The sequence below is a fragment of the Cephus cinctus genome, unplaced genomic scaffold, assembly GCF_000341935.2.
Source record: "Cephus cinctus unplaced genomic scaffold, Ccin1 Ccin1_scaffold0407, whole genome shotgun sequence".
Lineage (NCBI taxonomy): Eukaryota > Metazoa > Arthropoda > Insecta > Hymenoptera > Cephidae > Cephus > Cephus cinctus.
In genome coordinates this window covers 843,057-870,381 of record NW_014333091.1, presented here as the reverse complement: position 1 = coordinate 870,381, position 27,325 = coordinate 843,057, and the positions used below count along the sequence as shown (strand labels likewise).

The 27,325-nt window shown below is 37.5% G+C and overlaps 2 protein-coding genes across 9 annotated transcripts; both read left to right on the top strand.

The window, feature by feature from the left end:
- Positions 1 to 473: 473 nt before the first annotated feature.
- Positions 474 to 11,812, top strand: LOC107267545 (beta-TrCP). 2 transcript variants are annotated; one of them, XM_025084877.1, is made up of 7 exons: positions 475 to 907; positions 9,590 to 9,824; positions 9,971 to 10,157; positions 10,271 to 10,727; positions 10,904 to 11,277; positions 11,407 to 11,485; positions 11,671 to 11,812. In XM_025084877.1, the coding sequence occupies exons 1-7, from the start codon at positions 854 to 856 to the stop codon at positions 11,671 to 11,673; spliced, it is 1,389 nt and encodes a 462-aa protein (XP_024940645.1). In that variant the 5' UTR covers positions 475 to 853; the 3' UTR covers positions 11,674 to 11,812. The 2 variants fall into 2 exon arrangements, with proteins under 2 accessions (XP_024940646.1, XP_024940645.1); XM_025084878.1 differs by lacking the exons at positions 11,407 to 11,485; positions 11,671 to 11,812 and having other exon boundaries at positions 474 to 907; positions 10,904 to 11,281.
- Positions 11,813 to 16,998: 5,186 nt separating this feature from the next.
- LOC107267544 (exportin-7) lies at positions 16,999 to 27,076 on the top strand. Of its 7 annotated transcripts, none has more exons than XM_015739402.2 (15): positions 16,999 to 17,116; positions 18,438 to 18,835; positions 18,952 to 19,118; positions 19,221 to 19,445; positions 19,546 to 20,416; positions 20,495 to 20,780; positions 20,846 to 20,990; positions 21,068 to 21,215; positions 21,520 to 21,679; positions 21,757 to 22,159; positions 22,334 to 22,496; positions 24,106 to 24,183; positions 24,292 to 24,485; positions 24,564 to 24,691; positions 24,838 to 27,076. In XM_015739402.2, exons 2-15 carry the CDS (start codon positions 18,580 to 18,582, stop codon positions 24,935 to 24,937), a joined length of 3,324 nt encoding a protein of 1,107 aa, XP_015594888.1. In that variant the 5' UTR covers positions 16,999 to 17,116; positions 18,438 to 18,579; the 3' UTR covers positions 24,938 to 27,076. The 7 variants fall into 7 exon arrangements, with proteins under 7 accessions (XP_015594888.1, XP_015594892.1, XP_015594887.1 ...); XM_015739406.2 differs by having other exon boundaries at positions 17,002 to 17,116; positions 18,422 to 18,835; positions 22,334 to 22,472; XM_015739401.2 differs by having other exon boundaries at positions 17,002 to 17,116; positions 18,422 to 18,835.
- Positions 27,077 to 27,325: the final 249 nt, after the last annotated feature.

Here is a 27,325-nt window from a genome sequence, read left to right as displayed (position 1 = left end):
TAATAAATTCATGAGGTAAGACAAGCTGGGTATTGTAGATTATTCCAGCAATGACCAGCCTTTGAACGCAGTCGGTTACACAGAACACTGCAATTATCACCTAACTCTGTAACCCACATGTCCACAAAAACCAAAGTTCTGAAAGATTACCCTTCTTTGTCATCTCCCACTCAATGGTTAAAACCACGCAAAAAAATAATTCAAACGTATAGTGAATTTTCTTATTGTTATGGCCAGCCTGAATTGTGGTCGATAACAAAAATACGTCAGACTTCCATCACCTGTAATTATTATATGGTCTTTGGCTTCATTCAATATATACAACTATTACCGGAAATGTAGGTCGTAGAGTGGATCAATAGGCAGATATTATCATTCAGGAACTCCTAGAAACGATCACAAGAAATTTTTTAGTAAGCGGCCATCTTGATGAGTCTCGGCCAATGAATGTATTGGCGTAGCTGTCGTGGGGCGCCGATGGCGAAAGAGACTCTTGCCTACGATCTTGGCTCCACGCGTCCCAGTATCTTTCTAGACTTCTTGGTGGAATTGACGCATGTCGCACCTCGTGGCTACCAAAGCAACGATAGAAGAACGAAGCATTTTTGAGGATCTGCTTCGAGTGCCGGTTTCCAGCGAAAAAGTGTCATAGTTATTTACGATTTATTGTGTTGGTGAAACACTGCATCAACTTCCTGTGCATGGCGAGGACCCGTGAGCGTCGTCCGTCGTGTTGAGCAGTCAAAAAGTGGTGTTCGGCCGTGTTTTATCATTTGCCGAGTACACTCTTTCCGAAGTTCCGTTCGACGTGCGCTGTTTGCGGAGGGAGAGTAGTGCAGGTCGTGCGTGAAAAATGATCAACATGGAGACGGATAAAACCATCGAGGACACAAACACGAATCTCCAGGTGCGCAACGTATTAGTATTTTTCTTTCTGAGACCTACCGCCATCTTATGTTTCATTGCGACGGAGGGAATTCGCCAAAACCCTCGTATCATCGTGGCTTTTATAGAAAATTTTTCCTTCTATCTTTTATGCCGTTTAGTCATGCTTATCTTAAAGCGATAACTGGTCGAACCGTCAGTTTTGGCGTGGGAGGTTATGGGTTCGGAGTTTATAGTTTCATGACACATGACGATGACGGCATGATCGCTTCTTGCAAATCATACCATTTATCAAAAATATGTTTATGCGATTGAGCCAACACAGTTTCTCTTTTGGGACTCGATAAAACACAGTTGATTCCTCTTTCATTGATTCATTTGTATTGATGTGATGGATTTATAACGTCGAGACTGTTATAATAGTCGCTTTTATCTAACAAGATAACTTCAATTAGCTCTACACTTTCCAAATAGTTATTTCTGACTTTCCCATGGTAATAGTCGCGACTAGGTAACTTCGTAACGGTAGAATCAAACTGTACCAATGCTTAACTGTACAGTTTGCACTTGTTCAGGTACCCCAATTATATTTCAATACTGTATTACTATTCATACATGTCGTATTTTTGCCTATATCGGTACATTCATTGTCGATTTTCCTTGTAGAAAATCAAGAACTTAATTATTTGGAAATAAATGCAGCAAATAAATATTTTTATATAGTTACTTATATTTTTTCGACTATACAAGAAGGAACTGGTAGTTTGACATAATCGCGTTTTCTAATTATATACAGTATAGTATATATACTCCAGATTTTTGTTTCTGTGCAAACCAAACTGCATCTACGCAAATGTCATGTACGATACTTTAGGTATTTAAAGAATCATAAAAAAGTTGTATAATTGTAAATTGTGCAAATAGAAAGAATGGTTGCGCAACACCAACTCCAATATTAACGAAACAGAAGGATGCGCAACTTCTTGCACCAGTAATCAGCGCCGTAAAAGAAATCGAAATTTCAAGAGGAAGTAACAGTAAAGAATCTTATTCAGATAGAGATACCCTGATAGAATCGCACAACAGCAGCTTCATTTACAAACATACATGATTCATAAATTGACTTGGCAAGTGAGTCCAGTTTGCGCCCACCTGTTACTAACATTACACATAACACACATGTAATAGAAAGTGTATCAGTATAATATTACTTACAATTAGATGTACATAAGGAAAAGAAGTACACATCACGGAGGTGGCGTGTCTGATTAGATAAGTCCATCTTTCCGCCATCCAGTCGCTGACCGCACTGTAAATTGAAGAAAAAAAGGCAAATAGTTGTTTAGAGAAAAGTAAAGCAAAAGGTGTTCTCGAAAAAAAAATCAACGAATCTTCTGCTCAATAACTTGCGGCCGCAACGCAGTGCATTTGACTTGCCACAAAGCTCAGTGTATTCCTTTCTAGTCCTCTGACAGCGACTTTAGGCCTCCGACAAAGGCCAGAGATGTACACAACCGAAAGCCAGAGTCCCCGGAGCATGGGAGCAGCTTACTACATAATCAATGTTTTAGCTCTCCTGTCTCCTTTCATCCTCTCCTTGCACACCTCGTCACACCGGTACCAAGTAGGCCACATACATACTGGAATGCGTATTTCTATGAATATAAAATGCTGAAAGTCGATCACAACGCGTATTTTCAATTCGCAAGAATTTTCGGCGAATTGTCATACATTGAATTTATTAAACGCAGAATAACAGAAAGCAAAGACAAAGAGAGAGAGTCAAATTTAGCTAGTCAGAGCGCAATACTGTAGCTCGCAACAGCGTGCGAATTTTTAAATTCCACGTCATTGCTGGGAATCATGATGCCTTGGCAAGGTTCTTCGTCTACGTTGCTTTTCACATTGAAGCCGGAATTACATTCGGAACGGTATGTATTTGAGATAGACGATGGTGACGTTAAAGATTATATTTCTTGGTAGGATATTTGGAGTGATCTTTCAATGCATTCGTGTCTACTATGAGTATGCTGGGTATGAACGGATCCTAGAGTCCTTCTTAATGAACTATCTTGGAATCCATATATTATTGAACGCCTTGACTTCTCTTAGACTTTAAGTCGCTGCGCTCACGAATCTTGATTTTTTCTTGGCCGTGCGGTTTCACGGTGGACGAGTAGAGGGAATTGCTCCATTTGGTTCACGGTTCCCCGTCTAGGGATACGGCTGGATGCGATGATCGGCATGAGCGAGTTCGATCGCAAATTACAAGGGCGATACGAGGAGAAACTGCTGGAGGAAGGGAGATAAAAGCGAGCGAGTAAAAGAAAGACAAACTGAGAGATCGTGAACCTTGAATAGGAAGGACTTTATATATGCATATATGTGTGTGTATATATATCTATTGATTTCTTGACGAGATGTGTTATCGAACACTTTATCGTACAGAATTTAACCTATTATTATAATTTTTCTAATTAGTTACTATAGTCAAAATTTAATTGCTCTATTGTATTAATAAAAAGCTCACGGAAATCTAAGTAAAAAGAAAGCTAACACCCCCACACGTATATCAATCTGACACAGCGACTTCCGTAGCGCTCCTTAGTTGCCAATTATTTGCTATATTCTCAATTTTGTTGTTCAAAACGTTTAACCGGAAATAGCGCCTGTGGCACAGTACAGTTAAAATTACCACAGCCGCATACAAAAAATAGATGAGCTATACAACAAAACGTAAATATTGGTTGCTCTTTAGTTGCTAATTAGTTGCTGCATTTTTAAATTCATTAATTAAATTTTGGCCCGGAAATGCCGTCTCTCCGATTTTTGTTTTCTTCGTCATAAGCAACAAGAAAAATCATTTTCCTGAGTTCGCCAGAAAATCATTCAAATCCATGTATTACATTAAGGTATATCAATGTCCAGTAACATATTGGATAAGAAAAACGACTTACTAAATTAAAAAGACAACTTATAGGGTAACTGTGAAAAATAACTTAATCAAAGCCAAGCCTCGGTGCTTCAAGCATGTGATTTCGCGTGGTGTGGTTTCGTCCCGTGAGCAGCAGAATAAAAATATATTAAAGACTCCAGCAGCAATAGCAGCAGTTAGAAATCTGTTGAAGAAGTGACGAAATATCCTAACGTAATACGCGGGTCTAAATGATTGCCTCGCAAGCTCAGAAAAATGGTTACCTGTTGCTGAGAATGAAGAAAGAAAGTCATAGCTACGGCATTTCTGACCCAAAGTCGAATTAATGAACTTAAAAAGGCTTCCGTAGTCTCCACAATGAGATTTAGTTATATCTGCTTATTACAGCATCGTCTACTAATACGATTAATCCTTCTTATCGGTCTTTAAGTATTACACTTTATTCTATATCTTCGCTCTGATACATCAATAATGCCAACTGAAGCTTCTTTGTTTCGTCATGCAGGTTCAGTCGCACTGGGTAAACACTATGATTCACCGTTTAGATGTCCAAGTTCCACACGGTCTTTTCTACCCCGGTATTCGCATACGTCTTCGCGTCTCATCCTCCGTCCAACATGTTAATTTCGGGTCATTAGCTTAGCGCGCTTGTAGTCGCACAAGTTTTCCAGCCCGACTCGCGGAGGTGTGTCATCGCGGCCATAAATGGCACACGAGGCCTGCGACGGGAATGCTTAAGTAGCACTGTACGGATTGCATCGTGCGCCGCTGTAGGTTTATTACGGTTAAATGCTTTTGTCGACGAGATCTAGGACGAAGTTTTTCTCATTTAACGCTTCACTGACGTTCCTCGCGACCTGGGAACATCGTCGTTGACCCGCCTCGAGGAAGACGATCATCTCCTTCTACCTTGACTAACACTATCCACCATACGAATACTGTACAGAGTTACCATTGGCTTAATGGCAACCTATGGATAAATATTGTATATACATTATCTCATGTATCTTTGATTTGCCAATCAACAACGATCGGAGAATGCTGCGCAACGACTAGTGGGACCTCGTTGTTGTTGGCCTCTCTAATCTTAATTGGTCCCAAGTATAAGACGGCGAGAGGGGGAGAAAAGTAATTATAAAATTTTATTGTCTCTAAGCGATGAATATCACCGACGATTGTTAGTTTCTTTATTTCCCGGAAGAAAAAAAAATTTCAAGAAATCTCACAAGATAGTCGCCAGACTTATTGTCCCGGTACCAGGAACGCTACTGTAATTTTACTTTCTGTATGTACGAAAGAGTGGACTAAATTAGCCGCAGTATGGAAATTTTTATCCGGTTTTAACCAACCTTGTAAAGTGTCTGGCTGTCCAGGAAGACCTTAATAGGAGGTACAGTGCTCGATGAAAAATTCAGAGTCAGTCCTCGTACTCCGTTTTGGCATGAGACAAAGAGGATGAGCATCGGTAGGAGAACCCGTGTAAAAAGTAAACTTCGATAATGCCAGAGGAAAATCCGTAAGGGTATCTGGAACAAATATTTGAGACTGGCGGCGTTCGCTCGGGGTGGTGGTACGTCTCTGGGCAAACTTCCACCTCAAGGGAAGTACAGCTTATGTTCGTCTTGTCGAAGATTGCGAAGAATCGTCGATTATAGATAGTAACAGAACGATGCTAGGGATATTCGATATTTTCATGTTATTACAGGAACTTCTTGTCTCTTCGTCTTTCAACTAGTTCATTACCTCCGGGGGTATCGGTAAAAGACAAAGGAAGTGCGAAGCAAGGCGACCATGGATTCGATACAAGCATTTAAAATACCGTTAGGCAAAGAATACTTGCCAAGAGCAGGCGAAGCCGTCCGCTATTCGGTTTTTCCATTGCTTGCCACATTTTCCTGCTTTTTTTTCGTGTTTTTTTTTTTTTTTTTTTTTCTTCATGAAGCGTATAACGTATCGCTTAGTGGAAGTCGCCATTGCCAAGGCGAAGCAGAGCGGCAGGTCTGTTCCTACTTCTTAGATACTTGGATCCATACGAACGGAACATTGCGCGATTGGATTGGAAAGGTTGCGCGAGAACGCGACACGCGTCTGTTTAAGCGACATTGAATGTCATCGAGGATACTTTCGATTCATTGGATTTTTACATTCGAATCTTGTACCAGGAAACAAAATCGTTATTAATCATATACATACGTTTGCTAGTCATGGAACACGTGTCATTGTCGACGTGGTACTTTATATTCCTTCATTTTTTAAAATCCTACGGCAGCTTCGAGTTTCAGCTGGATTTATGTACGGTTGGGTCAGCCGTCGATATAGGAAGTGTAGTTGGTTATTTGATATCCGCGACGAACCGTAATTAGCTATCGGAGTGGAAATCGATATGACAAAAATTAATCTTTTCCATCTCGATCAACCCTCTGCTCATAGTTATTGATGCTTGGTGTGTTATTTACAATTTGCCGTGTGTAAAGTCGAACGAACCCTGCGTGGATAAACGCGACTTATAACTATGCAGGATATTGGTTGAACGGTGTATAATTTTCTGGTAAACATCTCATTCGAAATTGTATTGTCCTTAAATGGCGGAGAATCGTTGACGATTGATCAGAGACAAAAGTGTATACAACGCGGAGCTGTTAACGATAAATTTTCATTGTTCTTTCGCGAGTCTGGCTAAAGTTTTTCGTGGTTTACTCAAGGAACGAACTTTCACGGAAGTATTGGATAACCGATCGAATAGGATCTCTTTTTTTAATTTTAATGAAAATCAGACTTTATCACTGCACGGTAACGATCTTTTAAATAATTCTTATATTTTATTCTTCAAACGAGTTTACTCGGCTCTGATAATACTGGGATAAATCGAATTGAAGTTCATTTGATTGGGAGGAGTGACATTTGAATTTCTAGTGGATTGAGAAACTCAATTTCCCACATTCCTCTTTAAGCCCTCGTGACCCCGCTGTGCCTTTCTTAAAGGTCTCGGCTTTCCTCACGCCAATTCTTCGCACCTCACATTGTCAACTTATATTCTCTCAACTGACAAACGGACGATAGTATGATTATCACACTTCCAGAAACTAGTCAGACTTGTTTGCTTTCCCGTTCTATCCCCATATCAGCACTACCATAAGAACATAACATAACGGTTCGCGAATAGTGAGCCAAATGAGGATCCAGAAGTGTGATCCGGGAGAAGAAAAGCCATTTGCGCTTGAGTAAGGGACAAACATTACGTAATCGCTCATTTATTTGCGGCAGTATTCGGCCATTGTCGGAGGGAAAGCGAAACGGGAGTCCAGGAGTGAGTTATTAAACGAACAGAAAAGCACTGAGAAAGCGAATGCTTTACAGTCATAAGTCAACTGGGCTGTCGGTGGAATCAGTCAAACGTACTGTTTACCAACGCCGTGTGTAATCTTATGCGCAATATGGAATAGTGTATCGAATTATCGTGTTAAATAAAGCAACGGAAACATCACCTCGACGTAAAGCAAACGTCGGAACCCCTTCTATGCTCTTACTCCGTCGTCGTGACGATCGACGTGTCAACGGCAAGGGAGGATTTTCAATCTTCGTTTCGTAATTCCTACCAAGACGCTCAGACTCAACAAAAGCAGATGTTATTCGCTCGTTTACGGTATTGCGCATGAACGCCCGTTTGACAGGGCTGTACCTACCGGAGGGTCTTTCAGTTATGTTTCTTCTGTCCAGTACGAAATTGTTGATTTCATGGACGTCGTTCCTCTATATAATCGAATACTTTTACGGTCCTTTGATTTCGAAACTGTTGACACTTTTTTTCATTCCAATCGCGTTCGTGTCTTACCTCCTTATAGATTCAGTTGGTCTCGCGATCGTTGGAAAGGAGAACCTCCACTGTAAAAGGTGGTAAATATACTTATGGATATTAGAAACGAATCTTGGCTACTGTTTTTCCATGCAGGAGCCAGCTCCTGGTCTTCCGAGTTTATCGTAACGGATCTCCTATCTGTGAAGACACGAACAAGAGTACATAACTCATCGTTGGAATCTTGGCGATCTGTCTTATCGGCCTCGTGACTTCTTCGCCGGTGTTGCCAGGCCGGAATCGTAAACTGAAATCGGAGAATCTAGAAATTATACGTACCTATATCGAATCCTCATTGTTCACGTTGCCAATGTAATGCCCTGAGTCACCGAGTCTCCTATGTATGTATGTATTCCGTCGGTAAGTCTTGGCACTCGGTTCGTGAATTCAAGTAGCCAATCTGACGTATAGGATCACCTGGGAAACCTGGCTAGACTGAGGAAGATCAGCGAACTTGGGTATACAGACGGACAGAGCCGTCTACTCGGGGTCAAGAACCCCGCATCTCCTGAACCCAACGAGTCTCCGCGATAGTAGGATTTATAAACGCAGTATTGTATTCAACAAGTCTACGACCTCGTGGTCAATAGTTATTGGTCAACAAGATGGCCGCGGTCCTTCGCAATTTTAGTCTTAGCCTTTGGAGTACACTCCTTCCTTCTCTCGCTGTTCCTGCATGTCGAATGACTCTCTTTTTTTTTAACCTTGTCCGCTATTAATGTCTATCTCATTTTTTCTCCCAGTCGATTCTCCATCTTCTCTACTAATCTTTCTTGCGAGACTGACAACACGTTTTTCGCCATGAGTCATCCTTCCGCAAGTAACCTAACGAATATTGCACGAGGTTGCATCTCACTCTGGACACGTGTAGGACATACGGAACCTTGTGGTTCACGGTAGGAATCCGCATGCCGGTAGCACGTTACTAGGCCGTCGTACATCGCCTTTAATATACAAGCTACTACGATCAAGGAATCTCGTGCCTATGCGTTATAATCTTTTTTTTTTTATTCTAGATTCTATGAGATCTTTGAGGCTCCCGAAACATGCGAACTTAAATATTATACTTTGGCATTACGCGCTGGCAGCTTTGTTTTCAAATTAAGCTACCTGACAGAAACTCAATGTAAATGGTTATTACTGTACGAAGAGAAAAAGATGTCGCATGTTTTCAGTGAAATGTAAAAATAGCACTGTACATCACTGAGTGTGGACCCCTGTCAAGATGAAATTATGTTAAACGAAGGGGCGACCCTGGTTTTAGATGTGGCACAACCTGGGATATTTTGACGGCTGGGGGGAGGGGGGGGGGCGACGAGGCGGCTGAAATAAACGAAGTGTCATGCTGCTGCGATTGGGGCGGGGCATTCATAGCTTTTCCACTTGAATTTACTTCTCATGGCGCCAGGTTATGTCAACCGATCGATCGACTTATTGTTTTTCCTTTTCTTTGACTTTCTTCAATCGCTTCTCTCTCGTTCTATCCTTTTATTACGTTATACTGTATAAGCTGTTAATGAAGAGGATTATTGGATTCTCGTTTCCTGTTACAAAGCAGCGTCGATACCGTTTATTATGTCCTGATATTTTTTTAAGAGAATACGTGCAGTCGAATTTCATGCTGTGTAACTGTCAGGTGTTTATTAATTTATTGTTTCAAACTGAACGTCATCTTCTACCGTCAGATACTCTTATCCGTAGCACTCTATGTGTAGCGACAAAATTTATGATAAAATCAGTTGTTGCCATTCATCTGCTAATAAATCGGGACGATTAGAAGGTTTTGTTCGGAATTACATTGACGGACAGTGGATATATTGTATAGGAAAGTGATATACAGTGTGAAAACTTGTAACGATAAGGATATTAATAAAAATAGAAGACCTTATTAATTGCGATTATTCTTCTATTTTTAGTATCCAATGACGATACTTTACGATCCTACTCGCAAGAAAGAACCACCCACGGGCGTATCTGTACAATACAGCCACGACAGGGAGATCTGTATGAAGCTTTTCGAAAGATGGAGCGAACCGGAACAAGTGCACTTCGTGGAACAACTATTGGCACGGATGTGCCATTACCAACACGGACACATCAACGCCTACCTAAAACCCATGCTGCAGCGGGACTTCATCTCTCTTCTGCCAAGTAATAAAAGATTTCAATGGTCGTGGGCAACGGTTGATAATAATGGATAGTAATATGTCTATTGTGATCTTTATCGATGCCTTGCGAATAATTGCATTCATTTGTTTTATGGCTCATTACACAACCATTTTGTTTCCTCTTTGCAGAGAAAGGATTGGACCATGTAGCCGAGAGCATTCTGTCCTATCTCGATGCTGATTCGCTATGCGCGGCAGAACTCGTATGCAAAGAATGGTACAGAGTAATTAGCGAGGGAATGCTTTGGAAAAAGTTAATTGAACGTAAGGTTCGGACTGATTCCGTATGGAGAGGATTAGCAGAGAGGAGAGGATGGTTAGTTTTTATTTCAATTATACTTATTGCGCATTGCGTGGCATTATGGCAATGGATAAGGATTTCGTGGGATTGTATTCATGAATAATGCTTTTTTTTCCTTTGTGTTTTAGGATACAATATTTGTTCAAACCGAGGCCTGGCGAGAGTCATCGAAATCATGGATTTTATAGAACTCTTTTCCCCAAAATTGTCAAGGATATCGATAGCATAGACAACAATTGGCGAATGGGGAGGCACAATCTGCAGAAAATAAATTGTCGAAGCGAAAATTCCAAGGGCGTTTACTGCCTTCAGTATGATGATCAGAAGATTGTTTCGGGGCTGCGCGATAATACCATTAAAATATGGGATAGAAATACTCTGCAGTGTATCAAGGTGCTCACTGGACACACAGGCTCCGTCCTTTGTTTGCAGTACGATGACAAAGCTATTATATCTGGCTCTTCGGATAGTACTGTCAGAGTATGGGATGCCAATACTGGTGAAATGGTCAACACTTTGATTCATCATTGTGAAGCTGTGTTACATCTCAGATTCAACAATGGCATGATGGTCACTTGTTCTAAGGTTTGTACGATAACGTTAACATTTCATTTTCACTTGTTACGAGCATTTTGAAATACGTGTAACGATATGGACAATTATACTGTTAGTAAAATGGAACATGATTCGATTGATCCTGATTGGGCATTCATCATTTGCAAGAATAGTGAACGAAGGAAAAATGTTAATGATTCTTACAGGACCGTTCAATTGCTGTATGGGATATGACTTCACAAACTGAAATTGCCTTGCGTCGGGTACTGGTTGGGCACCGAGCAGCGGTAAACGTTGTGGATTTCGATGAGAAATATATAGTGTCGGCTAGTGGTGATAGGACTATCAAAGTATGGAACACATCCACCTGTGAATTCGTGCGAACGTTAAACGGGCACAAGCGGGGCATAGCATGTTTGCAATATAGAGATCGCTTAGTAGTTAGTGGTAGCAGCGACAACACTATCAGATTATGGGACATTGAGTGTGGTGCGTGTTTGCGTGTTTTGGAGGGTCACGAAGAGCTTGTCAGGTGTATCAGATTCGACAGTAAACACATCGTCAGCGGGGCTTACGACGGGTGAGTTAATTTTATAGAATTATTGACGAACGTCGTCTTGAATTGATTCATCGATTTTATGGAAATAAGTATTTAATGTCTTAATGATTGTGAAAGAATTGGTCTTTGACATCTTTATTTTCTTTACAGAAAAATTAAAGTTTGGGACCTGGTGGCGGCACTGGATCCTCGTGCCCTAGCTAGTACTTTATGTCTACGCACATTGGTGGTAAGATATCTACAACAGTTTTCATAAATCATCAGTCTTTTGTCATATTGACACTTCTGATACTTCAAATACAGTTATACTTTTAATAGTTCATGGTATACCAGTTGCACGTTCTGTGCAAAACTTAGCAATGGGTCTTTGATTTCTTAATTAAATCGAATATTACAATATTCAAAATGGCACAGTGATTATAGTACGCACGTGTTTCTTCTTGCGCCAGGAGCACACCGGACGCGTTTTCCGCCTTCAATTTGACGAGTTCCAGATAGTGTCGTCTTCTCATGACGATACAATCATCATCTGGGACTTCTTGAATTTCACGGATGGATCTGTAAACAGTGGATCCATGGCAATCAACTCATCAAATGTTGCTGCACAATCTGATACCAGATCTCCCTCTCGTAAGTTCAAAATTTGATTCTGAAGTGTCCTACCTGTTTGAAGTACACGAAACTTGATTAGTCAAGTTTTCTTTAGCCTTAACACCTTTCTTAACCTCTTTTCCTTTTTCCAAATTTCAGCGTTCGAGTGACGCATAACACGAAGATTCCTTTATTGTGATATGACTGTAAGTATTTCTTCAAGACTCGACTATTTTTAAAATGTAAAAGATATAACGTGACATATATATTGTTTGGCACGAGATTTTATGATAGTTTCAAAGAGAGTGCAATTGATGAGCGAAATAAGTTTTCCGTTATAAATAGTTGAAGCAGAGGCTACCAAAGAAAGAATGTAAAACCATTTACTTTAATTTCGATATTCATGAATCTTAGATTTGAATAACCCGTTGAAACATTAAACTGTCGGCAAATCATTTACTAATATTTTTGCACTTAGAATGCTAATGACAAGATATGTATGAAATATGAATAGAGTGCATGAATGTAAAATACTGTTACAGTTTGTACAGTAACGAGTCTTCTATATGTATAAAATAGCAGCAGCTTTTGTTTAACTTGATTAGGTTGGATGGAATAAGGTTTCGAACGTATCAAACATTGGAATAAAGGTATTTACGCGGATCAGTGTTAGTGGCGCGTAGACGCTTAGCCTAGAATCGTCATAAAGCAATATATTGATACTAACAGACAAATGTTCCATTTTATTATAAAAATGACTTCACAAGTGCTTGTTCTAATAGTTTTCTTCGATTTGTTTCAGACAAGTGGTTAGTGAGTGAATTCAATGTGTTCACAATAGTGTGCACAGAGAATGAAGAACCAGTGTCCAGTGTGACCAGCGCCTAAACAGACAAAGACATCACAAATAGACTCGGCTAACGACTTTTGTTTATTGTTTGCCGTGAAAAGCAAAGAAATTCTCAGAAATTCGAAATGCACTGACTCGTAAAACTATGAATTAATTTATACGCGCTTGACGTACTACGTATAACGATGGACAATATTATATAACTATGTAAATACATCCCATGGATGTAAATGAACATTGTCTGCTTTGGCCATACCTGGAATTCTTCTACGCTCTATGACACGATAGAAGTTGACCATTTTCCTACTATGAAAAAAAGACTTAAAGTACGCAACAAAATGGAACGTTATTAGGGAGGCTGGATACACTTAATAAAATAATAGATGTATTATAGTAAATTAAAGATTTTTTATGTAATTAATTTATAGATAAGAGATTCATAAAATATCATTTGATCAGAGTACTTATTCTGTACGAATGGAAAATAGGAACGTCGAGAAAAAAAATACAAACAATTACCACGTATTTATATCTTCTATAATCAATTAATCTATATTGCTATTTAATTAGCGACATAGGTGCACAGCGAAATTGGTCAAGCTCAAAGATACTTGGACTACAGCAGCCTTCATTGATCTTAGTTTTTCAATGGTTTGTCCAATTGTACTGTGGATTTGAAAAAATTTGATCAATATTTTTGCACAGCCTTAAATATGGGCTACTATTTGTTCTCAAAAGGACTAATCCTTTACTCATAACATTCTGAAATATAGGCAATTATGTACTGTATTAACGAACATACATAGATTGCACTAACTGTTCCAAGTATTCTGATCTTGGATTATTGATTGTAAAGTTTTTCTCTTACGTATTATTTTTTTTTTAATGTTACTCGTATCTTTTCTGTCTTCAATTATTATTAATTTCTATTTGTCGTTTTCACAAGTTAGTTAATGTCCATTCTTGCTGTTCTTTTAATATGACTGAATCAATCGTATAGTGTACATTGGGAACCTTATATATTAAATATCTGAATACCAATTGAATATTTAATGTATAAAGGTATTTATGTTCGAGACATCGATTTATCTGTGTAATTTATGAAGCGATTCCATGTGGTATAGCCCTTATTTATTTGACGATAAATTAGAAAACACTTTTAATACATTCTGAATAAATAATCAATGATTTTCAGCAGTTCTTTATTTTATATACTCAGCGTACAGTTGCATTTCGTTTTTTTTGTTTCTGTTCATGACGTAATCGTGTAATCTGTAAATAGCGAGTTCATCAGAACAAAATAACTCACTTAACATACATTTGATAAAACAAAATTCATAAATTACGATACTCAATTTATTGTAAGGAAATACATTTTAAACATACTTTAAAATTATAAATAAAAAATAAAGCAAAGGCTGTGCAAAAGCTGTACTCCATCCAGGTGAAGCTAAACTTGAATTTCAATGGGAAAAATCTGATACTATGCGTAACGCGATATAAAAATTATAAAATAATTTTTAAAACCTTTACGGAAGATCTATTATTTAAGATCTGTTGTAATGAAAATTAGGCCACAACCGAACAAACATTCAAGCCAGTCAAAAAAAGTTAAAATCGCATGCCAGATATGAATGATGTTTGATTATTTATTAACATGTACACGTAGTGGTTCGCAATTAATATCCATCAAATACTTGAAAACGTCCAATGATAAGGATGCTTAATGATTCCTATTAAGGAATCTAAGGAGACTGTGAGCGAAGGTCACTATCTTAAAAATACTTCTGTAACTCGTTTTTTTCGCAATGCGCTCTTACTGCAGAAATATATCGCGGAATTGACGTGGCGTAACAAAATTACTGTATTATGTTTTTTTTTCTCGTTCGTTCATCAATGCGAGTTGCGACTAAACACGGATATACAAAAGTGTGCGAACGAGTGAAATGAAAGCTGGAAAGGATCTAGGAATAAGTTCATATGTATCCTTTGAAATATAATGACGTTATAAGTGAATACAATTTGGAAAATGCTTCAAGAGCATAAACCAATATACAACGCTTTTACGTATAATTCTAATGCACGACCTCAATATTGCCATTATCGATCTTCACTACAGTTGCGGTTACATCATTTACCAATTGAAAAGATGCGAAGGAGTATCTCGGTTCTTGTTGCATGTTTAATATACGACTAATAATTAGCTACATAAAAGGAACCTCGATTCGTTAATAACGGCTCAAGAAATAATGTCTCCATAGAATAATAACGATAACTATTAAATTACATTGTGACCAAGTAAGATTTAAATAATTCGTACGCGATCGCATAAGAGGAGAATGTAATTTTTTGGTCTACAATGTCTATTTTGGTTCTACGTATCGGTAACTCGAGTTTTCATTTTTCGCAATAATTTCGTGCACCACACCGCGCTTTTTGACAAGGCATCGTTTCACGTATATTTTTGAAAATGTAATGTACAGTGTTATGAAACTGGAAATCAAGAGACTCGAGTTACGAATATATAGGATTTAAGGGTTTCGTTATTTAAGACCTCAAATTTCAGCGACAACCTACTCTTTTACTGCTAATGTGTATTATATTAATATTAATATAATCTACATTCTACATTCAAAAAAGTGTCAAGTCTGTTTGTAAAAACAACATTGCAGCAAACGTGTTAAGAAAAAAAAAAAAGAGAATGTGAAAACCGATTGAAGATCCTACATTAGATGATAAATTTTGCGACTTGCGAAATTAATCTTAAACCTCGTTAACGCAAACTGGAATTCATCATGATGTAACGATTTTTTACAGTTATCGTATAAATATATTCATAAATTTATTATACGAGCGAAAAGAAGCTTTATTGCTGAGAAAAATTCTGTTTGTTCAGTCGTCGCGAATCGCGCAAGCGTGATTATATTATAGATTTGTGCGGCTGCATATTGATGAGCAAAACAAAAGGATGGAATAATCGCACAAAGTGACATTTTTTCAGCAATAGGGTATCATGACTGTACATTATACATTACATTATAATTAGCGATAGGGGATATAAAAGTAATTGTTTTTTATTCAATGCCTGCACGATCGTAAAACAAACAAAAAAGAGCTGTACCTTGTGCAAATTAGATTCACAAACCACGGCTATCTTTCCACTAAGACTTCGATTGTTAAGTCATAATAATAAAACACGCCTTATGCTTTACAAAAAAAAACGCCAAAAAAACAAGCATAAGCTAAGCGAGTATTGTACAAATAAAAATTTAGCAAAGGTGCGTGCGCGCGCGCGCGTGTGTGTGTGTGAGAGAGAGAAGAGAGCAAAAAAGAAAAATAAGTAAATACCTGGAGAGTCTGTTAAGTGAATTTGTTAGCTATTAGTTTTATGCACGCTTGCTAGAGATTAGTCATATCTGTTTTATGCGGATTATTGTTACGAGTTACAAAGAAAAACCAAGAAACTCGCTAATGAAAAAAAAAGAAAAAATTTTATCCAAGGTCTTTGCGATTCTCGCGCAGTTCCCTTAGGCCGACTAATTCTCGCTTTCAATTAGCTAATTAAAAAAAAATACGGGAAAGTCATTATGGAAGGAGTGTTTCGTAATTGTGCAAAAAATGATAGTAGCATTGTCAGGTTTCGTGTAGAACAATTAACCAGCGATAAAAGAAAATGGGAAAGGAATGGAAACTTGTGATATCCCATTATACATAAGGCTATTTACGTATAGCTGCCTATTTAGAACCAGCTGAATTTTGTAGAATTTTGAGAAGTGAAATATCAATCGCATCGTGCCCTTCACAAAAATCTTTATATCATCCAGAACCTAGACCCATTCTAATTATAATAATAATATCTTTTGGTTACAGTATCTGTTAAAAACATTATTACCATATACTCTAAAAATATGCTGAACACAAAAGTTCAACTATCATCCAGTGATTAGATGCCCTAGCTGCTGCGATGTTTTTCAGTCAATGTAAGTACATATAATCCCACGGATTAGCGTAAGCGCACGTTTGGTGCCTAGCAACGCAGCAAAGATTTATTCAATTAAAAAAATTCCCATCGTTATCCAATAGATTTGTCATCCCTTGAAGGAAGGTTGCAAGTCCATGTAATACCTAGAAAAAAAATAAATTTCATATCGATTTGCGTACAGATTTCTTCCAGCAATTAAAAATGTTTGAAGGAAGCAATATAAATAAATCCAGTGGTAAAATCAAAGCACATAGCTGGCCCAGATGTCGCCCTAAAGCACATTTGCATTACTAGGCTGGAGGTACCAAAAAAATCGTATAGTTGGCTCCCTATGTGCAGCGTAGTCGAGCAAGTCCGTTCTCTATTGGCGTGTCGAGTCGCATGTGATCCAGCCTTCAGTATAGAAATGCGAAGCTGCGAAAATGGCGGATGAACAGGTGAGTTCCTGATGAAAATAACGCACGAGCTGAGGCGTCGCGAAATGAACAGCGCGCCCAGCTGGCCGTGAATCAATTAGCGAGAAATACGCGGGAGACGCGGATCAGACTGAAACAAATTGTCGCGAAAAAAGATGGTCGATTGTTACTAAATTCGCGGTACCGTTGCTGGACGCAGGAGTGATTGTCCGAGCGCGCACTGTCAACCAAAACATTGGAACTCAAAGAAGTCCCTCTTCGAATTTTAGCCGGCTTTGTGGCGTCGTGTCAAGAAGAAATATACTATTGTATGTCTGTGAGGATATATAATGCGTGTCGTTGATACTTTTGATATTTCGGAGTATTTCCAAAGAATCGGGATAATCATTTGAGAAAATATCTCATGACCAGTGGCTAGTGTCGATCTTTTATAATATATCGCGCAAGATACAATCGGATAGTTGTATCCTGTATTATTATTTTTATCAGTACGAATCCTTTTCCGGTCTTAAGTTTGCTTATTTTAAATTAATTTCATTCTGTCTTATTATTGCACCTAACCAATGGGATCCTCGCTGTTACGGTGATTGTGTTTTTATCCGATCATCGCACGGAACACGCTTCGCTCTATTACGTCGCTCGATATAAGAAGGAATTCCTATCTTGTGCCGCGTTAAAACTTCACTGAAAATTGCGTCGATTTTTCGTGCAAGGGATATATATCTTCTTGGATGCTGTTTGGAACTCGTAGAACGATTCAGGAAAGATTGCCTTTATCAAACATCGGCTGTAACCTGCAACTTTGTTCTCGTTATTGCTGTGCTTAGTGTAGAATATTACTGTGTTTCCTTGTATCTTCTGTGTGAGACTTGTGCTAGTTTTCCTATAAGTGATATATGTAAGCAATAAGACTTACGAAATGTGATAAATTATTTTCTAAAAATCCCTTGTGTCCGAGATATAAGTATCTCTTTGTGCTATGATTGTTCATAATGGATCATTAAGGGTTTTCGTACAGTCATATTTTCTTCTCTAAATTGATCTTTGTTGTTACAAAATTACAAGAGAAAATTTTCCTTTTTAATGTGTTCATGGGCTTAATTGGAGAAGTGATATACATTATATAGTATAATAAAGTGTTGTGATTAGTTTTGTTAAATTGTATCAATATCTGTTCTTTTTAATTTATATAAGTTTATACTGCGTTTAAGACAAATTTTTTATTATTTACTTAATGAACTATGGACACATAAATATTATTATAATGGATCTATAAGTGAACTTTATAGGACTTGCTGTTGTTTTAACTTAAGTACCTGCTTCTAGTTTCATCTGTTTCAAGATTGCTAATTGATGTCAGAAGAAAGAATAAATAAATCATGAGAAAACAATGAAAGTCAATGGGATCCAGTTAGACTAAACATGAATTTATGTCATATGTATTTGACAATAACAAATTGCAAGTTTGAACAATATCATTAAGAATGGATCACATACAGGAAGTACGGCAGCTGGAGTTGTTGTGCAAGCAGTTATATGAATCACAAGATTCAGCACATCGTGCAGAGGCTGAAAAGGCTTTGGTTGGTTTCCAAAATGCTCCAGATACACTTGCTAAGTGTCAGCTGCTTTTGGACCGTGGAGATTCTGCTTATGCCCAATTGTTGGCTGGCACTACTCTTACAAAATTGGTGTCTAGGTCAGCACAAGGGCTCAGTCTACAACAGAGGCTTGATATACGTGAGTCAAATTATTCTTCATTAGAAAAAAATGATTGAATGTATACCTATTGCATTTTATATTGTTCTGTTTATATTATATCTTTAATTACAATTGATCTATTATATTTAATACAGGAAACTATGTCCTTAACTACTTAGCAACGCAACCCAAGTTGCCAAACTTTGTGATACAGGCATTGGTTACACTGTTTGCGAGAATATCCAAACTGGGTTGGTTCGATTCAGACAAGGAAGAATTTGTCTTTAGAAATGTCGTCAATGATATTACAAAATTTCTTCAGGTCTGAATGTTATATCTATCCTTATTAGAAGTATTTCTCTATCTCATTATGTTAAATATATAATAATTTTTCATATTTTTATTGGTTTTCTCAAAATCACAGGGCTCAGTAGAGCATTGTATGATAGCTGTACAGCTCCTTTCACAATTGACATGCGAGATGAATCAAATATCCGAAGTCGATGCAAATAGGTCACTTACAAAACATCGAAAAATTGCTAGTAGTTTTAGGGACACGCAACTCTTTGAAATATTCAGGTTATCGTGTTCCCTTCTTGGAACAGCGCGGGAGAACTGCAAAAGTTTAAATTTTAATGATGAAGCACAGGTATAGTAGTTTTATTAAATTATCAACAAAATTGATTATATTACCAGCGAGGTTTAATAAGTTTCTAATACAGTTCATTATTTTGATTTTTTTATCATAGCATGGATTGATGACACAACTTTTGAGGCTTGCACAGAATTGTCTTACCTTTGATTTCATTGGAACGTCCACTGATGAAAGTTCTGACGATCTCTGTACGGTTCAGATACCAACGAGTTGGAGACCAGCATTTTTAGACTTTGCGACATTGAAACTCTTTTTCGACCTTTATCACAGCCTTCCGAACTCACTGTCTGCTTTAGCCCTTTCGTGTTTAGTTCAAATAGCATCTGTCAGACGAAGTTTATTTTCGAATACCGAGAGAGCCAAATTTTTAACACACTTAGTAAACGGAGTTAAACATATTTTACAAAATCCTCAAGGCCTTAGCGATCCCGGGAACTATCACGAATTTTGTAGATTGTTAGCACGTTTAAAGAGTAACTATCAACTTGGCGAATTGGTAATGGTTGAAAATTACCCAGAAGCGATACAGCTCATTGCAAAGTTTACCGTACAGAGTTTACAAATGTGGCAATTTGCACCAAACAGTGTGCATTATCTTCTCAGTCTTTGGCAGAGAATGGTAGCATCGGTACCTTATGTAAAAGCAACTGAACCACATTTGTTAGAAACTTATACGCCCGAAGTTTCAAATGCATACATCACGTCAAGATTAGAGTCTGTAGCAGTAGTAGTTAGAGAAGGTTTAGAGGATCCGTTAGATGATTTGGGAATGATACAACAACAGTTAGAACAGTTATCTGTGATTGGGAGATGTGAATACCAAAAAACCTGTACCCTATTAGTTCAGCTGTTTGATCAGGCAGCTAGAACTTATCAGGAATTAATGGCACAGACAGCAACACCTGCTCAGCAAATGGACATAACGATACAGGAAGGACAACTAACATGGCTTGTATACATAATTGGTAAGAAACTTGGGAACTTGGACAGTCCAAAATGCAATAGCGTTAACTCGATACGAAACATAATTTTACAATGCGCAGGTAGTGCCATCGGTGGTAGAGTATCATTTAACAGCAACGAGGAACATGACGCGATGGATGGTGAATTGGTCTGCAGAGTTCTTCAGTTGATGAACCTAACTGATTCAAGATTAGCACAGGGCGGCTGTGAAAAACTTGAACTGGCTATGTTAAGTTTCTTCGAACAATTTCGAAAGATATATGTAGGTGATCAGATTCAAAAAAATTCCAAAGTGTATAGAAGACTGTCAGAAGTGTTGGGTCTTAGTGATGAGGCCATGGTACTCAGTGTATTTATTAGGAAAATGTAAGTCACAAAAGCATCATATATTTTAATCTTGGAAAGAAAAAAAATATCATTGTAATTTGCAGAATAACAAACTTGAAGTACTGGGGAAGAAGCGAACAAATTATATCGAAGACTTTGCAGCTTTTGAATGATCTCTCAGTGGGCTATAGTTGTGTACGCAAACTTGTGAAATTAGAGGAAGTACAGTTCATGCTGAACAACCACACAGTAAGTATGAAGTATTAATTAGTGCATGCAGAAATTATTTGAAAGATGCTTAACGTTGCGTACACTTTACATTACAGAGCGAACACTTTCCTTTTCTGGGAAACAGCGTTGCTGTTACGGAAATGCGCTGCAGATCAATGTTTTACACATCGCTTGGCAGATTGTTAATGGTCGATTTAGGGGAAGACGAAGAGAGGTTTCATACATTTATGTTGCCCCTCACAGGTATAACGATCAATCCATGTATGACGTACCTTGAAACTCAAGTGCAGTAAAAAGCCACAGAATGTTGCGAATGAATGAATGAATGTGAGTCGGGTTAACAAACCGTAAGTGTTATGTTTATTTGATTTCGGTCGAGCATGATAAGACAGATGAAATGAGGAAGATAAAGGACCTTATGGTAGTAAAAGTATAGGCCCGCTACGGCTCTGCAGTTTCAGATACTGATTTACAAAATGTTTTATCGCTAGACTTAACTTACTCGTACGTACTACAATATATGAACGTGACTTTGCATTAATTATAGCTGCTTTGGAAAGCCTTGGTCAGTTAATGGGTGCTGCGGACACTCCCCTATTCGCAGCAGAAGAAGCCAAAAAAGCCCTGATCGGTCTTGCTCGAGATCTCAGAGGACTGGCTTACGCCTTTAACACAAAAAATTCTTACATGATGCTGTTTGACTGGATGTATCCTTTCGCATATGATTCGATTTAATGATAACCATCTCTTATCTCTTAGTACCATTTTCCTCAATTGATCACAGATATCCTAATTACACACCTATTTTATTACACGCCGTGGAACTGTGGCATCACGAACCGCAAGTGACTACGCCCGTCCTAAAATTATTTGCGGAGTTAGTACAAAATAGAAGCCAACGTTTACAATTCGATGTATCCTCGCCAAATGGGATTCTACTCTTTCGCGAAGCCAGTAAAGTTATATGTAGCTATGGTAATCATATACTGAACGTCGAAGTACCCAAGGACCAGGTTTATCCATTGAAGCTCAAGGGGATAAGCATATGCTTCAGTATGTTGAAGGCAGCATTATGTGGGAGCTATGTAAACTTTGGAGTATTTAGGTTATACGGGGATGAGGCATTGGACAATGCTCTAAATACATTTGTGAAATTGCTCCTTAGTATACCACAAAGTGACTTATTGGTAAGTGCTGTACAAGTTTCCTGCATCCTTGATAAATGATAGTTTGATTATTCCCAGGGATATAGGACGACTTAGGGATTCCTTTAGATTCCATTATAGGTGCTGCTTATAACAATCGCGTCAGTTTTGACTGACAGCTTTAGGATGATTATATTGGTTTTTTTTTTTTGTTAGGATTATCCAAAATTGTCCTCTACATACTACGTGTTACTGGAGTGTCTAGCCCAGGATCACATGGCCTTTCTCTCGACGTTGGAACCCAGGGTCTTTCTCTACATCCTGTCAAGTATCAGCGAAGGCCTTACGGCACTAGGTGCGCTAAAAGACTCCTACACAGGTCTGTGCGGCTGATTCTATCTTATCGCTACCCTCTATATCCTCTATACCGTGCCCTCTAGTACTGTTTTATTATTACATTGAAGACCAATATCCGTTCCCTTTATCCGCATCGGAAATAGTTGGCTAGTTAAAATACTATTGATTTCTTATAATTGATTTTTCATAAAATTACTGAATCACTATTGGAATTTGATCTAACTGATTGTTTTTGAATTTTTCTGAAGTATTACAGCGATTCTTATTATACGTATGTATCGTTATATGAAATTGTTTTATAATCAGTCAAAACTCAATTTTGCAGTCAAATATTTTTCCTATGTCAGTGTCGGATAATTTTTGTAAGTTCCTTTAAAGTTACGGGAAATACGCGATAATTGGTTAATCAATATTTATTACCCGTGCTTTTAGCCTAAAGTAATAGTCAATAAGTATTGGAAAATTCCTTCATTTCAAACTTATGCCATGTGCTTTTTGCATTGTCGCTTGGAATGTAAATCTGCCTTTGGGTATTAGTCACTGCGATAGTATGCAATGACTTTACGGAAAGCAGAATTATGAAGTATGTCCGATAATTTCTATTGCAACGATAACTTTATGCACATAAAGAGATTGATTAAGAACACCCCTTTCTATGACATAGGCACTAAAGAGGATTGGAGTGCGTAGAATCTAGACCCTTGTTGCATTGTCAAAATTTCACTTATAGAATGATAACATTTAATGCTTAAGAATGTTTTGTATTATGCGTTTTACAAATTCCTTTATATTTTAAAATAGTACCTACAATTAGCGATTTTGGAAATTTGACTGAAATTCAACAAAATAATGGGTCTAGCATAATGCAGTCAGCCGCACAGCTGACATATTACTAAATCATTAATCCGTCGTATTTAACTAACTTTGAGTAAGTTTTTCGTACATTAATTAATCAATGGGCGTGGCACGACTATGTGTGTTTTATCTTCACATCTTCATTTACTTGTTTATCCAATTATATCTAATCAACCTTATTGTTTTGCTCGTACATCTCTAAAGAAAGTTTTGAAGGAAGAATACAACTATTGATTAAATTAAATCGATCAGGTATTATTAGCCCAGAGAAAAGAATGACAATCTCCCCCGCTGGTGTTTTGTATGACAATTGTTTGCAGATTAATCGCTCTAAGAAACGTAATGAAGAGTTATTATTTTCTCATGCAATTAATCTCTTTAATTATTGAGCATGTGTTGCATTTGTGAAGTCGAAAAGGTCATTGACGATTTTATCCACTATCATTTTTTTGTTCAACCACACGCTGTGGGGATTATTTAATGCACGGGAAGAGTCGTTTTGACATGATAGATAGAGTTTAACATTTTGCTCTCAAATATTTTTTCTGTCTACCTTTATTTCATAAAATCTTGGCAACAACTTAAGCGACTCCGCACTATATATGTGTAATTGAGCCAGTCTTAAGGTAGGTGCTTTGTTTGCTTTGCAATGTTACTTTAAAGTATTCATTTGCATTCACTTTTCTTTTTGTGCTATCGTATTATCTTGCGCTCTTGTAGTGTCGCTCACGTGCCCTTACGGTCTCTGATAGGAAAGACTTTTCATTATGTTTCAGACACTATGGTTTGCACTGGCTGTTGCGCTACGTTAGATCACATTGTGACGTATCTATTCAAACAACTCTATCAAAAAGGTGAGAATTAATTAGTTAGGTACAATTTAAACTCAATTCCTTTTGGGACACAACAAAATTGTTTAGACAAGCTCAGAAGTATAGTGCTTTACGGAATTTGATTTTCAGCTGGTGTATATCCAGGCAAAAAGAATGCAGTAGTTCCAGGAGGAGGGGAGCTATTTTTACAAGTCCTGAAGCAACATCCTGAAATCTTACAACAAATACTGAGTACCGTTTTAAATGTAATAATGTTCGAGGATTGTAGGAATCAATGGAGCATGTCCAGGCCTCTCTTGGGTCTAATACTTTTGAACGAAGAGGTAACATTATTGCTCTAGTATTTCATGCATAACATTTTCACTGTTTAAAACTGAATTGTGATGTATTTTGTGTTGCAGTATTTCAATCAGTTAAGAGAGAACATAATTAGGAGTCAACCGGTTGATAAACAGGCGACAATGGCACAGTGGTTCGAGAACCTTATGGATGGTATTGAAAGAAATTTACTCACAAAAAACAGAGATAAGTAAGTTTTTTTTTTATATACGGTACTCTTTATCGTTGCTTCCTTTTTTTTTAACGTTAGTCATACAAAATGATACTGCTTGATTTCACCAAACGTGAATATTCGATATCGCATAATGTTTTCTTGTTTTTGTCATTATATTTCAGGTTTACACAAAATCTGTCGATGTTCAGGAGAGATATAAACGATTCCCTAAAAGGACCCAGTATGTCAACGAATTCAGTCAGTGATATGATGACTTCGTAGTGACTCCGCTCCCTTCGGGTTAGGTTCCCCTGGGCTCTTGTCTGCCAAATGCTTGAATGTGCGAGTGCAAGTGTATCTATAAATTATGGTGGAATTACGATTCTAGTTTTAATTGAGTATAATTCAGTACTGAGATTTTACATAAACACTGCTGATTGGCTTCCTATTGCCAGTAATTGCAATTTCATTCCTCGAGAGTTTAACACCTTAAACTTGATCATATAGAGCATCACTTTTGTTTTCCATTCTTCTAATTATTTACATAAGTTTAATAAACAGAGACATTAAATCAATGCCATGATTTCTTTTATAAGTTCAATCGATCTTTACATCGATTTTACATCTCATGGAGAATAATATTTTTGTTTTCCTACCTCTTTTCCTATTCTTTTATACTGTCAATAAAAACGAATATATATGAAAGGTGAAAGCGTGGGTTTAAAAATAGGAAGTCGCGAAGCAGTTAACGTGTAGATATACGGTATTAAGTCCTTTGGTGTTTCTTTTAGACACGTAGTATGCTTCCATTCGTTTGAATGTGCCAGTTTGATTGATGTTTCATTTCGGATCGAAATTTGTATTAGCCACAAAGAGTGTAGTGTAAATGTGGACTGCGGCCTTAAAAGCTGTTTGTGGCAATGTTGTCTTGTGTGGCGACGGAACTTTATTGGGGCTAACATTTGGGAACCAGACCGAAAATTGGATCCATTCGAGGATATGACTATTACAGACTATATCAGTCAGTCAGTTGTGAACTAATGTGAATGATGTACATGAAGATATCATTAAACAATATCATATAAGAGGCCATAGTTATTATTACTATGACTATATTACTATTACTATTAATACTATTATTATTATTATTACTGCTACTACAATATTACTATTACTATTACATATTATTATCATTATAACGGAAATAGATCATAAAAGAGTAAGTAAAGTAAACAAATTTGTTACACGGGTTGGCTTGCTGTCAACATGCATGGTATATATAGTCTGTCCATTTTACAAGCGATAAAAGTATCCGTTCGAAATGGGCGATAAAAATACCCCAATTTCTAACAGTTAAACAATGTACTCAGGATCACCCTGTGGCATTTACGTCTAGTCCTCACCTACCGTGCGGGGAATATCAGGCCTACAAAATATTTTGTTCTCTTGTACACGAGGCCAGTACTTCATCTATATTCGCTATAGACGATTCACTATTGGTATCAGACGAGTGAAAATTATCCTCATTATTTTGATGACACCTACATCCATCGGTTAACGCAACTTTAAATCAACGTATAGTCGCACGATCGTCTCATCGTTGCGACTTAACTTTAAATGCATGTTGAGGGCAATCGGACGATGTGGAATTGTGAGAGTCGATTATCGGCCAGCAAACCGTATGTATTGTCGTACCGGTTCATTACATAGAGTTTTACCGTTTTAACCATAGTATCCGATAGAAATTCGTATTTCTGCGATACCAATTCAGGTGCGGTTACTATAACGCGATAAAATATATAGTTTTCATACGCGCAGTCATCACCCGACACAAAGGCAGTATTGTTAAGTCACAAATAACACGTAGGTCCTCGTGGAAATGGACGATTAACTATAGATTGTTAAGTAGAACGTGGTGATGCGCAATAGATGAACTCCGTGCCGTTCCTTTTTTTTTTTACCATTGATACCTTTGTACTTGTGATAATCGTGTCGATATGTCGCACCTCGATTTTGAATGCCATTTTATAATCCATGAAATATGTCACGTTTAATTTTAGTTTTGCTGATACAACAATACAGCTTTTCTTATATCTTCAATAGCAATCTCTTTTTTATAATTTCATTGCTTAGGATTTTATAGGATCAGTTAATATGGAACTTTGGCATTCAGAATATATTTTCATCTTATCAAGAAGCTATTGCAGGAGTCTTGGAAAACGGTACTTTCGTAATAGTTCTTTGAATAGCTTACTATGACTTTTTGTTTTCTTTACATTGAATTAATTTTATCTAATGAAACATTCTCGATGTGAAATAATTTGTATGATTAGAGTGTAAAGCCGCGAGGCCCTGTGCACGTACGGAGATAAACTTTGAAAGGGGTAATACCCGAAATATAGTATAAATAGATACAAATTACCATGTTTGTTATTATTTCTATAGCTTCTTATAATAAACTAAAAATATACAGAGGTCTAAAAATCATATATGCACTCAAGTGATAGCGTGCCTGATGCTTTTAGAGTACAAAAAGCGTGAGAAAAGTGAATTTATAATTTAGCACTAGAAGGTGATCTGGACCATAAATTTTATAGCAGTGCGAAGTAACCATTATATTTTTTATTTACGTATTTTGCGAATCGACCAAGATGGCACAATAAATTTTTC